This window comes from Acipenser ruthenus, chromosome 26, assembly GCF_902713425.1.
Source record: "Acipenser ruthenus chromosome 26, fAciRut3.2 maternal haplotype, whole genome shotgun sequence".
Taxonomy (NCBI): domain Eukaryota; kingdom Metazoa; phylum Chordata; class Actinopteri; order Acipenseriformes; family Acipenseridae; genus Acipenser; species Acipenser ruthenus.
Genome location: NC_081214.1, coordinates 21,384,753 through 21,401,885, shown reverse-complemented (window position 1 = coordinate 21,401,885; position 17,133 = coordinate 21,384,753). Strand labels below are relative to the sequence as shown.

General features: G+C 37.7%; 1 protein-coding gene across 7 annotated transcripts in view; it reads left to right on the top strand.

The window, feature by feature from the left end:
• The window catches only part of LOC117430578 (protein diaphanous homolog 2), a 408,548-nt gene extending 392,450 nt beyond the window's left edge, over nt 1–16,098 (top strand). For all 7 annotated transcript variants that reach the window (XM_059000922.1, XM_059000925.1, XM_059000921.1 and 4 more), the window contains one exon: nt 12,179–16,098. In XM_059000922.1, coding sequence (XP_058856905.1) covers nt 12,179–12,243 — 65 coding nt within the window. In that variant the 3' untranslated portion in view covers nt 12,244–16,098. The remainder of the gene's footprint in view (nt 1–12,178) is intronic.
• Nucleotides 16,099–17,133: the final 1,035 nt, after the last annotated feature.

The following is a 17,133-nucleotide window of genomic DNA, read 5'->3' as shown; positions in this document are numbered from 1 at the left end:
CAGTGAAAAGTGCACTGGCTCATTCAGCTGTTAATTTCTACACACTATTTTCATAAAATATATAATTTTTTAGTAATTTATCATCAACATGAGTACTTAAGAACAAATATTGTGACGGAACAGTTGAATCTATATTCTTAGAATATGTTATTTCCTATCAGATGTCTCAGTTGTGCTTTTTATTTAATTCACGGTTAATTTTGTCTCAAGTTAGCTTCTGATGCTGGGTACAGTAAACAGGACAGTGTACTGTTTCCAAAAAGAACTTTACCACCAGCATCAAGAGAGAAAATGTGAAGTTAAGGCACACTGATGAGTGTGATGTTCATACAAGAATCCTCACCTGTGAAATGTCAGGGGAAAGGTCAGGATTTTCAGCATGGTGCAAGATCCCAATGATTTACGAGTTCACTTTTGAATACTCTTGTTATAGCCACACAAAGGTCAGACAACTGGTAGAAGGCACCAGTGTCATTGTCCATCAAATCAACAGTACGAAGGTCACTTTTGAAATCAGGACTCAAAGGATGTGTTGCAGTAAGAATACCTCTGTTAAGAAAGGGGCACAAGACTAAAACATGCACAAGAACACAGACATTGGACTATGGAACAATGGTCATTGGTGCTTTAGACTCTTGAAGAGTGGACAACGATACCTGTGCCTTCTGGCAGTTCTGTTGTCAATTCAACTCTTGTCTTCTTTCTATTCCTTAAGGATATTATCTTCAAGTATTGCTCATCCTTGTTAGACAGCTTTTTGGGTCTTCTCGTCTTAGGTTTGTCAATTACAGATGATGTTTCTCTGTACTTGTTCATTATGCTTCGGATACCACACCTTGAAAATCAAGTGATGCGAGCTATTTCACTCAATGTTTTTCCTTCCTTATGCGAGTCAAGGTTGTTATAATAGTAGAAAACACTAGTGGAGGCTTTGAGTAAATTATTGATGCTCATAATGCATCAGAGTAGAAAAATGCAATATGTCTAAGACTTGCACAGCATATATAAATATATATATATATAATGTCAGGTTGCGGGTCAAACTGTAAACACACAACCCTGACTGAAGGAGTATCTGATAGATATATATATAATTGCACTTCATAATCAGAAGAAAGCATAGACTAAACAGTTTTAGAATTACACTTGTGTATGGATATTAATGTCCTGCAGGTTTTTAATGTATTTCTGATGAAGTGTTGAAGAGATGAATCACAATTGCCAAGCAATTATTTACTTGCACCGAGGAATAGCACCTGCTGTGCCAAACGTGTTTTTCTTGTTTTCCCACATTTTTTTCTCCTCCACCTCCTTTTTTGACAGACTCTGCTGGAATCTCTATTGATTTCTTTCAGGCCCTGTTTTCAGAGGAGGGGAGCCTCCCACTTCTCTCTCTCTCTGTGTTGCTGTCAGATCCAGTCTCGCACTTCCTGTGTGAAGTGAAGGGTGTTGTCAGGAGACACCCACAAGCCAAAGCTGGTGCCCCCCCCCCCCCTACAGCGCTGGAGAGCAGGGCGGGCTGGCAGGGACTGGCCTTGATACCTATCAGAGCAGACAATTGTGTGCCCTCTGGCAGCTCAGTGTGTTGAGAGGGGAAGTTGGGGAACAGAGGGCTACCCTTTCCCCAGATTCACTCTCCCGGATAGAGATCTCTTTTGAAAGCAGAGCACAAACTCTCTGGCCGCTGCTCATTTTCAGGTCCTAGGGTTTGTTGGCATCAACTAAAGGGCCCTTTCTACTTTCAGAGTTTGCTTAAAGGTCACAACATTTTCATCATTGGCCATTGAATGAAATAGAGGTATTACCTTAAAGTGTCTGGTGTAAAAACACCACTACTTGAGATTGCCATTGTTTAACATAATTGAATAAACATGCATGTGGAATTGGTTCCAATATATACCACCCAGTTAACAGGGTTCCATTGTGGATGTCTGCCCACTGCTCCATTTTGTTTTCTAATTCATCGATTTTACATTTTTATGAATGTGGCTTGTTTCATTTAGATTTGTTCGCCTTAGGTTGGACTGTTTGAGATAGTGGTGTGGAGTTACTGTGTATGAAAACTGCCCAAAGAAAATATTCAAATAATTCTGTTTTATTTTGGGTGTGTGAGCATAAATTAGCGTGTGTCTCATAAACTAGATGTTATAATTAGATCAGAATACCAAGGGCATCTTTTATCCCTGAGGTATATTGTGTGTGAAAGTTTTACTCCTGAGAAATTTCTTTGGATTATGTGATTAGAAGGTCAAGGATGACAGCTTTAATTTGAATCAAATGGATGTACAGCATGTCTAAATGTCATTCTTCATCAGAGCTTTGGAATGCATTATTCCTCAATCAGTCCACCCTCAATACATACTTCCTTTCTGTCCCCTGCAATGTCCCTATTTACTATTCTAAATACCAAGAATGCTGATATGCTTTGTCAAATCCTGAGCCTAGTTTAAAGGTTGAAGGTTAAACATGTCCTTGGGTCAGGCAGGTTAATTGGTAGTCCGTATTTTATTGCATTGGTTTGGTGGCGGTCAGAAAATGCCTACATATACAGGAAAATTGAATTCATATTTCTAAAAAATCTGTGAAATAAAAACTGATCTCTGCAAGTGCTTTGGGGATTGTCATTTGTATCAAATCACACTCCATCAGTAAATCTCTGGTTTGGAACAAGCATCTTATCGGTTTAAGAGATGTTTTATGTATATGGACTGTCCTCCCCAGGTAGAATGTTCATGCTAATTGATCTTTGTGAAGGTGTTTCCTCTACCCTCAACGTTTGAGTGCAGTTGCAGTGCCTTCCTAGTGTTGAACGAATGGAACCAGATAATGGGGAAGGAATCTTTTTATAGTTAAAGGTTAGTATTTTAAATATTTTGGAGGTCTCTAGAATGCCTTCTTGAATTTAGGAAGAAGTAATGCATGCTGAAACCTCATTTCTTGTATTTCCATAAGTGTCATTGACCAGAACTGCTGAGATATGGGATCAAGCTTGATTTCTATCGCAAATAAAATAGCTTTCACGTTCACAGCTCAGTAATGATGTTTAATCAGTTTATCACATCAGCAACATTTCACTGTTACTTCAATTGCAAAAGTGAATTATACTAGTTCAGAACATGTTGCCCATCTGGAGAGTGCACTGCCAGCAGACCCTCATTTGCTACAGAAGGTGTTTGATTCCCTAGTACTAAATTTTTAAAATATATTCAAGTTTTTTGGCATCAAAACATGGTTTGAGAATGCTAATGTCCTGCTTTAATTTACAGATGCAAATGGATCTGTTTTACCTCATGCAAGCAATTTTTAAATACCGTGTTGTCTAGCTTGACTCATGCTCCAGTTGCACTGCACACATTGACATCATTAATGCAGATTAGTAATTTGGAAGAATGTATTTTAATTTGCAGTCCTTGGTGTAGAATGAGATTGACCATAGACTTGTTCACATGCCTGCTTTTGAAGAGATAGCTTATTTTTTTTAGATTGTTTAAGACTTGGTTGCACCTTTAAATTGTGAGTATTTGGTAAACTGTGATTTCAATACTCATTATGTTACTATTAACCGAGTTCTGGACAAAGGGATTCTGCTACTGTAAGTTTTGAAACCCATTAAGTGGTTAATTGTCATGCATCAGACTAACCTTTTTTTATTATACAGCTATGGCCAAAAGTTTTGTATCACCGTATAGAATTAACTAATTTAGCTTCATAAAGTCAAATGAAACCTGCTGAATAAGGTTACTTTAACATATTGAATTATTTTCCATATACAACGAAAAACGGACAGAAATTGAAACGTGTCATTTTGAAATATAACATGAAATACTGTACTACTATTATGACTTCCGGTTGACTTTTGCATTTAAATTTTGTAATTTCTTTGATTACATGATGTTAAATACAAAATCTAAATTATGTTCATGTAGTTTTTTTTTTTTTTTTTTTTTTTTTTTTAATTATGTCTCACACTTAAAATTCTAGTTGATGCAAAACTTTTGGCCATAGTTGTAATGTGGTGCTCAAAGAGTAATTAGCGGGGTTCCCAAAAATATAGACTTGTCCACCCCACACGTGTTGCTACAACTGTTTAAATAGTGTAGTTGTAATTTTTCTTTTCATTGTTAACATCCTGAATACTTTTTACACTTATAACTTTAAATGTGTTTCAAAGCTCGTTTCAAAATGTCCGCTCTAGTGCACTGTGGCTCGAGATCTGTCCTCAGGAAAAGCGATTTAAAAAAAATTAAAATAAACATCACAACAAATGCATCATGGATCGTTATTGCTGTGTTTCCTGTTTGACAATGTGGGCAATAATCCTTACACTGTCAGTGCACTAGAGCAGACATTTAGAAAAGAGCTTTGAAACAGACTTTAAAGTTAGAAGTGAAAAAGTTGTCAGGGTGTTAACAATGAAAAGATAAATGACAAATACATTATATAAACAATTGTAGCAACACATGGGAAATTGGAACACTGTAATTTGTGGCTACTTACTCTTTAAAGTGTGGATTGCAGTCCTTGAGATAATCTTCCATTGACTCTGCCATCACCAATTAGATCATCATGTCTTTCACTTTATAAATATCACATTCCTTTCCTGCTGGATGGAGAAATATTTTCCTTACAAGCCTATAAAAGAGTAATGAAAGTCATTTTTGTACCACAGCTTACAGCACTTGGTTTAGAAATGATTAGTTATTTATAAGCATACGACTGGGTTGTTTGCTTGTTGTATTTTAACCTTGCTGCCACCAGTGTTGACAGGGTACCCTGTAGAACAAGGACTTCCCTGTAGTCATATTTCGAATGCATATATAAAATACATAAATAAATCATTTAGAACCCAGTGTAGCAGGAATTCCTGCAGAGACACATAATTCTCCTTGTTTTCAGAAATGCCCTGAAGGATGGACACTCCGACAGAAACTGCCACGTTCCATGTAATCAAACATTGTAAAATTATTAAAAAAAACAAAAAAAAAACAGCATCATTTAATTTCAGTGCATGAACAAACAAAGGCCTACAGGTCGCAGCACTGCTAATCCATCACCTTTAAGGAGCAATTTATTTATTTTTTGGCCACAATTGAAACAGAAAAAAAAAACCCTCTTACTAGCCTCTCAGGCCTTGTTTTGTGGTTTCCATCATGAGTTTAACTGAAATAGGACCAGGCTGGAGAAGCCTCAGCAGAGTGAGTATACTGTAGAAAGTACCTGTGCTACTTATATACATTAGAGAGCATCTCCGCATGAATAGATTAAGGGATTTCAGTACTCAATACCAGAGGGGGGCAGCTCACGAATGGAGCTTTATAGAAGAGCAGGTGCGGGTATCCCATAACCCACAAAATAAAAAGCTTCCATTCCAGTGCTATGCTTCTGTCTGCAATTTCAAGTCAAAGGGAGCTGGTGTGAGTCCATTTAGATCCGAGTGGATCACTTTCATCTAAAATACTTTGAGCTTGATTCAGAGCTTTAGATTCAGCTCTGCTCACTGGCATATACTCTGGGGTTCGTAAACTATAACAACCGACCAATTGGTGCTCTGAAGAAGACACGTGATTACTTGACTACATTTATTATAGTTGTACTGTAGAATTCAAGAACCTTGGTTTTTTTCGTGGATTTATCACTAAAAATAAGTTCATGTATCTCACACAAGGGGGGTGGGCATTTACTATTAAAAACACATAATTATTCTAATATATAAAATGAAAAAGAAAGATAAAAACATGTTCCAATATGTAGTAAAAGTCTGATAAAATGTCTGGTCTTTAAGGGGTTAGCTGTTTTATTAAGGTTACTGCCACAAAGCTGTGCTTTCAACCGTCACTCAAAAAAAAAAAAACCTGCCAACGATGTGTACTATGGGGCTTGTTAGTGAGAGTCTGTGCCCTTGGCAGGAGACCGAACTTGTGGTGTGGTTTTTAAAAAGGCTTCGCGGTCTCACTCAGCATGGGGACATTGTGCCTTCAAAGGGCATGGTTGCCAGGCCTGTGCTGTTTGTTTCGAGAGTTGGAACACTTGTAGGAGCTCTTTAAGAATTCCGTCTGCGCTTTCCTAGTGAAAAGAAACCAAGCTGCTCTTTGATGACACAAAGAATTCACAGTTAACCGTTCCCTGGCTCTGTCTTTTTGACATGGCCCGACAGAAGGCTGTATTGATTACTTTTGAGAACCTACAACTCATCTGGCGATTAGAACTTCCAAGGGCACTGCAAAACAAGCCCTCAAAAAAGGCTTTCTCAGCAATTTGCTGCTATCCATCTTTCTATCTTTTAATCTGTCTGTATCTGATCCCGAGTCGTCAGTCTCTATCTACAACAAGACAGTTCTTCACCTATTCAGTCATCTGCCTGCAGAGTCCATGAAAATAACAGAAACCATGTCTGTATAAAGCTGTAGCATCCCATTTTATTCTAAGTGCTTAGTACATTCTCCCATAAGTTCAGCCAATTTCGTTACTCTCGGCTTTCAAAAGCAGACTGCGTGGTGGATTTAGACACCCTCGCCCCCCACTCTGGAACATACAGGCACACAATTTAAGTGTTTGATACACTGAAACTATTTGTTATTAAATGCCCCTCGAACTGGTTGTGTAATAACTTCTCCTTTTAGATCTGCCAGCATTGCTTCACAGTGTTTGAATTTCAATTTAATGGCCATTTGGCATTCATTTCCAGCAACAATTGCCAGAGTTGTCACTGAACTGCCTAGTGTAAAATACCGAACAAGATTGCTGGGAGAGAATCCTGTTTTTTAAGTATGTACCTTTCTTATTGTTAAAGTGAATCTTCTATTCCCTGGTTCCTGGTTTCCTGGTCACTATTGACAATACAGTAGACAAAGATTACTAAATCAGCATCTTGAAACTGCAACAGTGTTACATGAAATTGCTGGTAATATTGCTAGTAATACTGCTGTTCAAATGTGCTTGGTGTAGAATAGAAAAATATTGTAAATTAATTCCTAGCAATTATTTTTCCATAAATAATTGCTGGTAAGTATTGCCTACTGAGCATGGATAATGTATTAATTTTAAATTCATTTTTATTGCTGCAACTTTCCTTGCTGCTATCAACAAGGCATCCATGTGAGCAAGATGATCTATCGTCATACTCTTCCTTTGAAAATATTCTTTAAAAATCACTCTATCCATCTCTATCTACAGCACACATTCCCTAAGCATTTCTTCATCATCATCATTTTTACAATTTTTTTCCCCCTATCCATATCAGACTATTTCTTCTATTTATGAACCTACCGATCAGTCTACTTACTGTATCTCGTCTTGCTGCCAGAACATCCATTTAGGAATCCATCTGTCTGTCAAACTATATTTATGTCTCTGTTTGTCTAACAATCTATCTGTCTTCATATCTGTCTGTCAGTCTATCAGTAGACTGTAGACTGATACAAAAAATATCTGTTAGAGGCATACTTTATATCATCTGTTGTTTCAGCATAGATCACTATTTACCATGCTTACTAAAATTGACCTGCTTTAAAAAACTGAATATTTGAAGTGAGCTAGTTTGAAAAGGCTGTAATTTCTACCCTTTGAGTTACGAGTGGACAGGGCACAAATAACAACTGGAAACCCATAGAGGTCATTTCTACACTTCAGCTTTTAGAAGCAGTTACACTTACAATAGGACATTGATTTAACATCTCATCCGCAGGATGGAGCACAAGGCGGTTAAGTGACTTGCTTAGGGTCACACAGTGAATCAGTCAGTGGCAGAGGTGGGATTTGGGATTTGAACCGGTGACCTTCTGGTTCCAAGCCCCGGACTTTAACCACCGAAACACACTGATTGAAGTTTCCATGTAGTGAGAGCTTGGGAAGTATGTCTGACACCTTATTATTGTCTGTGTTAAAAGTACATGTTAGGTTTCATTGATGAGTCATCCAGTGGCTAAGTATGGAGTGTCCTGCTGATATCAAAATATCATCTCTCTTATGAAGTCACAGGGCTTAGAGTTCAAAGGTTTCAAAGCCTGGCTGGGTGCTAGATGTGATCTTAAGGAACAGGGCATTTTGACTTGAAAGAATACACAGCGTGCTAACCAAATATGGTAATGCTAAGCCAATGCAGTGAGAGGACAGATACAAACCCTGCTCTGACTAGACTCAGTCAGCTCTGGTCAGACCTGTGAAAATGCCTTGTGTACATGCTGCTGAACGGCTGTGCAGTAGCTAGGTGTAATCAGTCTTGCGGGATCAGTGTTGAGCCTTTGGGCGCTGAAACAGTGGGATCCTGATAGATTGGCCACTTGAGTGTTTTTGTTTGGGGCCTGATTGTCACTGCAGACTTCATTTGTATTGAAAAAGCTCATTGCTTCCTTCCAGTGCAGAGCGTCGGCCCTTGATATACTCCACTTGTCACCAGCCCTCAGCAGGTTTTTTTCTGGTTGGTAGCAACAAGAGAGGGTCAGCTAATGTCTGTTTACATCTTCTAAACGTGTCCAACAAAAATACATTAAAGCACAAGCCTTGCATGTTACAAAAATAGTCTAGCAAGCAAATACATATTGTACTCCTACGTAAAGGTTAAAATAACCTTTTTTTAACCTTTACGTAAAAGCATTTTAACATTTAGGAAGTCATTGTCAATAGCTGTCTTTAGGAAAAAAGTCTTGAAATGCAGGGTATGTCAAGTAAATAGGTAATTTTTTTTACATGCACCTACACCTCACAAATAAGTGCATTTCATTCTTGCATGCCCAAGAATGAATGATATTTTGTATTTCATTGTCTGCGGTTTTTATTTGGTCTAGGGCTAATTTCTTCCCTAAACAAGGTCTCAATTATTATTTATTTCTAGCTGACGCCCTTATCCAGGGCGACTTAAAATTGTTACAAGATATCACATTATTTTTACATACAATTACCCATTTATACAGTTGGATTTTTACTGGAGCAATCTAGGTAAAGTACCTTGCTCAAGGGTACAGCAGCAGTGTCCCCACCGGGGATTGAACCCATGACCCTCCGGTCAAGAGTCCAGAGCCCTAACCACTACTCCACACTGCTGCCCACTTGGGTGCACTTCACTACATACAAGCTCTTAATTAGCTCTCTCAACCATTCCCTCATGACTTGATGATGACTGTCCGGAGTGGAGTACAGAGATCAGCATCTTAATATACAGTAGCCTCTACAGGTATGTCTACTGCAGCAGTTTCTGAGATTGGAGCCTGTAAGGCATGCTGCTGCCCACGCTCTCTTTCCTTTTCATTTCAGTGGGTTACTGTGATTCCTGTGCACTAGAAAGACACCTACAAGTGCAGCAATCACAGAACATTGAGGATTGATTCCAAACTGTTACCTATCAGCTACATGCTGTTTGTCACATCTTTCCACTGATGGATTCTTTCACGCTGTGCTTCCAATTTGCTGACATTCTTATTTATTTCCACAGTTTACATGTCTTTAATATCTGCTGTTTTTTTTTGTTGTTTTTTTTGTTTTTTTTTAAAGGCTGGATATATGCTTTGCATGTTTCGGGGAAGCACTTTTTTATTTATTTATTGATTGTTTTTATTTAGAAAAAAAAAGGTTAATGAAACATAAGAGTATTTCAGCCAGTGCTACTACTTTCCAGTGTACACATGTTAGTTACTGTACAAATTCCAGTCCAGGAAATATCACCTGCCTGCCACACAGTTTATTCTTCTCAGTGTATTCCATAAGGGTCTGTGGCTAAGTGTTACATTTTCTTTAAAAGCAGCTACTCTCTGTGCGATCCAAAATCCTGTTTTGTGTAAATTGAGCCGCCTTTTCAGAAACAGCTCCCCCCTACCCCCGCACTGTTCCTCAACACATTTATATATATCGTGTTTCTCGATACTCAATTACAGTGCAGTGCAAGCAAGGCAGAAAAACACATGAGGTGAAGAAGAGCAATAGAGGCTGGAGTCCCAGCCCAGGTGAGGGATCATAGAACACACTGAAACACAGAAAGATGTCATCCTTTTTATTGCATTTTTCTTTCAGAAAAACAGATTTGAAAAATAGTTTTGTTGAGAGAATTATATAGCGCTCTAGTCTGCAACACAAGCAGAGGCTGAAGCTGGTTAACCCTGGGTGGTTTTAAACATGCAAAATATGAATTTATCATTTCAAATTGTGTAACCACTGACAACTTCAATAGCAGTCTGACATACTGCAGTACAAAGGCTCGCTGTTCAACCATATTTAATTTTTACAAAATTAAGAAAAATATAAAATAGTATATACAATAGTATAGATTTGTTTTACTTTCTGCTAATGTGAGATTTAGATTAAAAGTTGGTATACAATCTAATTTAAGCTCTCAGTTTGCATTAAGCTCCCTTTTAAAAGTTTACCATAGTAAAAGCATTGCAAAGCATAATAAAGCATAGTGAAAGCATGGTAAAGCAAAGCAATGTAAACAACAGTGACGTATGGTAAAACGTATTAATTAACATGGTAAACCGGGTTAAATTATGGTTAATGCACGGTATTACCATGGTAAAAGCAAAAATACTGTGCAAAAATACCATGGTAAACTTGCATCAGGGTGGATAGTGCATTGTAAATATGTACAGTACAGAAATGTATTTATCATCTTTTAAGTATTACATCAGATTCCAGTGGAATCCCAGTAAGGCTTAGGGTGATTCGTGTAATTCATGCTTACTTCCACTTTTGTTCAATATTGTATGTTATGCCATACAAGTAACCCAAGATTGACCATTGCAAAGTCAACTTATTCAACAAAATAAAAGGTAGTTGTGTTAAAAGGCACATATGATAGTCACGGTTGTTCCAAAGACATTCATTTTATCCCAATAGGGCTCACATTACCCACAATTTAAAAAGCATTATGTTATAAATAGATTTTTGTCAGTTTTCCATTTGACACAAACAATACTTAACGCTTGAAAAACAGCTGTCAGTTGGTAGCATTTAATTAATTGTCGTTTTCCCCACTGTAGCTATTTTTCCTGCTCTTCTTTTGCCATTGTTTTAGTAATACATTGTGAAACAGTAATGACAGTAGCCGAGGGAAAGCAAGGATAACATAGACAGCAGCCTGACTGGCAGCTGCAAAGTGTGTGATCACCACAGACGCTGATATTTCTGTGGTCATTCTATTGGCTTTTCCTATTCGGTGCAATGCATTTTCACACAGCTGTTCTTTAAATGTTAAGACTGATGTGTTCCTTCTAAACTGACAGAACTGGTTTGTTAGATTAGTTTATGTACAGAATGAAGAAACAGTATTGTGTGTGAAAGTTCTTAATTGAGTTGACTCTCAGTATCTAAAAAATGTAAGGTTTTATTTTAACGGGCAATTGTTTATTCGCTGTTAATATTAGCTTGCTAATATGTTAACATGTGTGTCATTATTTGTTAATGGTTAGCTTATATGTGATACTGCACTGCTAAACAACTAGGCACCCCCTGGAAATACGAGGTGAATATCAGCAGGCTACACATCACCTCATAAGACGCAAAGGGTCATGAGTTCCAGTGAAGAGGAGTGCGTTCTACATCTTTGAAGGATGTAAAACCTGCCAGCTTTAATGCCACCTGAGGAAGGTCATAGTTTGACATTTACAGGCTGGTTCAAGGAAAGTAATACAAACATTAGCACAGCAGGGGTTAATTCAATTCATGCCATTACCACCAGCCATCCTCAGGTTGCTCACACAAACATTTAGAAGACACTTTTGCACGTGGCTTGCTTTAATCTACTCTCACAACACTGTACTTTAATTAGAGCACATCTTGTTCAAAACCCCAAACACTTCTAAATCAGAACTTCCACCCAGAGGTAACTAAAGTGCACTTCTTGCCACCTATCCTTGAGACACAATCCGTTGTCCGTGCTTGCGCTAGCTTTTGTGCTTTCTTTTTTCTTTTCCCAATCCAACATTCCAGCTGTGCTTTTATCACCTTCCCTCTCTGATCTGGAAAGCAATTTGTAGGAGATTGCAGGGCTCTTGAGCTTGGCCCAGGAGCACCAGTGGTGTGAAGTTACTATGACACCCGATGCCTGCAATCTTGCTCCTTACTTATTTACATATTCTCACTTCATTTGTAATGATCGCTCATCTAACCCCCCCCCCCCCCCCCCCCCCCAGTGAAAACACCTCTCAATGCCACAGTAAATTAATGTGAATTAACTTGTTTCTCTCCACAGATAACCGACGAGTAGTTTTGGAAAGGTCACGTTCACGTCACAATGGAAACCCCTCTGCTGTATGACCTTCCCCGCCTCCCCTCAACAAAGTGCCAAAGAGACAGTGCTGGGATGTGAAGAGCTTTGAATCAACATCATCATCATCATCATCATAAAAAAGAACAAGTGAACTAAATAGTTATGAGCTTGAAAGAGGACCTGTAGAAAGCCAAAGGAGAATCAGGAAAATGGAATGCAATGTCTGTGGTCATACTGATGGACACATATCCTGAGCCTTACATATGGACTGTGTTTCTTTTCTTTTTTTTTAATTGAATGCATTAAGAGTGGTGTGTCTGGCTACTCCTGGCTTACTTGGTGGTGTAGATGCACAGAGATGCTTTCTATGCCAAGCGGCTGTAAGTCTGCATGGCTTGTTGTGCCTGCTCATCTATAGGATCTAGAAGGTCAAGCAGCTTGCTCTGGTACCCTTTTTCATTTATTTCCAAGTTCAAATTATCTTTGAATTTTAGCACTGTGTCAAGGTTAGGGCAACCTAGCCCTCCCTGCACTCCCTGTAATTTAGAGGCACATCGTGTATTCTAGATAATGCTATCTTAAAAAAAAAAAAGAAGAAGTTTGTTCATTATTTTAGTTTAAATTGTTAAACGGAACAATTTTATAGAAAGCTGATTTTCAACGTAAATCGGGACGGTTTGACACACATTAGCCTGACATACAAAGACACTGTCTATAGCTGTTTGCTACACTGACCAATACTGTAATGTACGGGTATGTCCAGTGCTGTGTTTTGTAGTCTGGCTTTATCTCATTTAGCCAATGGTAAAATGACTGTTCTGAGATGGAATGGATGAAAGCCATGGTGAAAATGAAAGATGAGTTTGAGAATGAGAGTAACAAGTAGCATTGGACAATATTGCATACAGATATTTCAGAAGTGTTGTTAAGGTTTATTCTTGCAAGATGAACAATGTATAAAGATACTGCACACAAAAAAAAATAATAATAAGGGCTTTAGAATTTAGCTTTACATTTCACACAGTTGAATAGAATTATGTCAGCTTCAGGGTCTTAATCCTAGGTTCAGGAACCTGCACAGTCTCTACTAAATTAAAGTATTTACTGGTGTTTAGTTTTTTAACAGCCCCAAGCAGTTCAAACTCCTTTGAATGTGCACAGTGGGCAGATCCACAGCCAGGCACTTCGTTCCGAGTCTAAAAGCAGTATAACTACAGGAATTTTCAAACAACATGGCGCCTGTCTTTAGAAGGAATCATTAACAACCCCCTACACAGAATTTCATCTTCCCTTTGGGCGAAAGCAACCAGCTACCAGCGTTAAGCAATTCACAACATTATTATTATCATGAAGCCTCCGGCAACATAAATCACGCTTTAAAAGTAATCAAAACAGATGCTTTGCAAAAAGAAATCTCTCTCTCTCTCTCTCTCTCTCTCTCTCTCTCTCTCTCTCTCTCTCTCTCTCTCTCTCTCTCTCTCTCTCTCTCTCTCTCTCTCTCTCTCTCTCTCTCTCTCTCTCTCTCTCTCTCTCTCTCTCTCTCTCTCTCTCTCTCTTATTTGTGAGCAGATAACACACATTGTTAATGTTCACACACATTGCTAATAATGCAAGCATTATTTCATTCTTGTATATTGTAAGCTCTTAAATAAGGAAAACCATATCCCTTCTTTTAACATATAAATGACACATTCATTATGTACTGAAACGTACCAGACAAACATAAATGAACTACCATAGCAGTTGTGCATGCACATACATTTTACAACATGTGCAGCGCCCACATGCAACACTATCCAATTCATTTATTGTACCCCTCCACCCCCTCACCACGCACACATTTCAATTACACATGAAAACACAATTTGGCATGATGGTGCGCTTCTGTTTTTTTTGGCCTTCCTATAAGAGGTCCATGTGGTAGAAGGTCTCATCTGTATAAGATGAACTATGCCTCCCTATGGAAGCATGCCAAGAGCTTGTAAAAGAGCAATTAGGAAACCAAACATTCGCAGAGAGCCGCAGTCATGTTTCCAGTAACTAACTAGACAAAACACTCAGGCAAGTACCTATATACAAATACATACAAGTGTTTACTTGGATAACAAGTACAGAAGTGATGGGGTTGTAAAACAAATGCATTCTGAAGTACAACAATGAATGACCAGGTTTGTAAATGACATCTGGCTGGATTATTAATGTCTAATACTGAAGCTGGCTTTTTACATTGACGAAGCAGTGACTGGAAATCACAAAAAATAATCTTCACGCTCACTGAAAATTATTAATGTTCCTCAATTGCATTGAACCAGTCATGACTCCAGGCAAATGAGTGCATTTTAAAGAGCAGCTTTTGATTGTTTCACTCAATCCCCGCCTCCCTCTGATCAGTAGCCCTGAAGGACTGATACTGTAGCTGTTCACAATATCTCTTTTGTAGAAACTCTTGGGCAATTAGATACATCTATTGCAAAGTTGTTTTATTTTTTATTTATGCACTTGTATATATTCTACTTATTATTATATGGTCAGAACATATTCCATGTGGGGAGTTGGGCAGAGAAAACTTTTTATCACACTGACATAGGCCACAGAACGTTTTTCCATTTTGTTTAAAAAAAAGTTTTCCCTTTTGTTCAAACATATAATGTGCTACTGAACTGGGAAAAAAAACATTAACAAAGGTTAGATAATGGGTATAGATACATAAATGCACTTGCTTGAAAGCAAAACTACGCTTATACTCAGATTTTAGAACCATCCTTGATGGTTTGCATGTGCAAAAATATATTTGGATTCGACTGTCAATAAAAACACTCTTAAAAAAAAGAAACGTCAATCAGATAAAAAAAAAAAAAACCTTAAAGTTGTGTTGCAATTATCATAAAAGATTGTTCTAATTAGAGAGACTGAAGCTTTAAATATCGATAAGTTATTCTTTATTTTTTCCCTTAGTACATTTGGGTTAATTAACACATTACTGTATTCTTTGAAAATACATTTAAAAAAAGGAAATGATGTTATTATATAGTAAGTGATTTACTACAGATGCATTTATATAAATTCTCCCAGTGCTGTAGGCAAGGGTATACACCCTTTGAAACAAGTGTGTTCTTTTGTTATGAACTATACTCAGGCACAGTCACGCGGAATGGAATATTGCTAGTAGCTTTGACTTGTTTTCTGAAAATGAAAAATGTCAGTTACAAATGGTCTAAAGACTGGTATTTGCTTCACAAGTAAATCTGTTTATCAACAAATTGCAAAACAAGTCATTATGCTGACTATTAAAAAATGTTAAAATCATAGTAAGTAGTTATATAGTTGAGCCTGATATTGCTGCGTAAGATACAAGCTGATTTGTCCCCTCTCAAGGTCAGAATGACCCGTGCAGTAAACCAGTAGCTCTTGTGGAGTGGGTTTCAGCTTATGTTGTACATTTACCAGTCTATATCTAACATGCATTACTAGTTTGAAAGGCTGTACACAGCCCTGCCTATATTTTGGGTTTTATGATGTCACTGTAATACATTATATTGTTTTAAAAGCACTTCATATTTGTAACATCTTTTAATTGTATTTGTATTGGTTACACTTTGAGAGAAAGGTATGAGCACTGTTCTTTAGCAGAATATTGTTAAATTATCTAAATAACCACTTTGTTATATATAAGCCTGAAAAAGTGTCTTTTATTTTTATTTGTGAATATTTAGTTACACATGTACTAAACAACTGAGCGTGCTCTCTCAGAATAAAAAAAATAAATAAATCACACGGCAACTTGAAGAACCAAGCGATTGTATACGTGTTGACTATAGAAATAATGCAATGCCTTCATGCTAATGTGCTGTCATTAGAATTATTGTGTAACTATATTTGAATACACCTTTTAGAAAAACAAATGCAAGTTGCCTGTTCTTTTGCGTAGTGTGAATAATTAATGGATAAACCTGCATATTACTTTATAGAGATATTAATATAAGCATGTGTTATCTAGCCCTTTCATTTTCTGAAACAATAGACTGTCTGTTATAAATAGTATGATGTATGTTGCCGTGTCAGGCTGCAACAGCACCAAAAATGAACTGCTTAGAATATGATATTTCTACAGAGTTGACTGATGGGTAGAATTTTACCAGCACTATCGAACCTACACAGGCCCCCTTATCTGGCAGGTGATGAATGAAAGTTTTTGCAGTTATAAAAGGGACACTGCTTAACACCTCTATTTATTATCACCAGAGTCCTAAAAGCTGGTGTGTAATTCTATCCATCAGTCATCTTGTACCATACCATAAAAGGAACCATCTATAAAAAGGGATCTGCCAAAATATACATTATGAAATGGGGATGAAGCTCACAACGCTTTTCTTTAAATACACAAAGGGCCTATTTTGCTGTGGCAGATAATCCAGATGGTTTTAATTAAAAGGAAGAAAGCATTTTGTAATATATATTTACATAGATATACTCACTGGCTGGCCACTTCAGAGCTGTCTGCCCGATTGGGTTTGACATCACCCTGGTGGTGCCCTTTCTCCTGGTATAGCCCAGGTCCCTCGATAACTCTGCAAAGCTGAATGAATGCTGTTCACTGAAACATTGTTGCTGATGAAGTCCACTAACTAATGCTGCACTCGTACCCTGATGGCAATGGCTCAAGACGATAATACACCGATGCACTGTGCCAGGATTCTTCATCATGACCCTGTACTGGCACAAAATTGTGTGAATTATTAATGACTGAAGGGATTAACATGCCTCGAGACAAATTCTTTTGTGATCACTGGAAGCACTTCTATGTGGGTTTTCTGGTTAAAAACTAAAATGTGTTTATGATATACCCCGATTAAAATCAAGGCTTTTCAGGCCCTACTTATTCTTTCAACACTTGCAGCAACACAAACATATGCTTCCATATTTTACTGGAAACAATA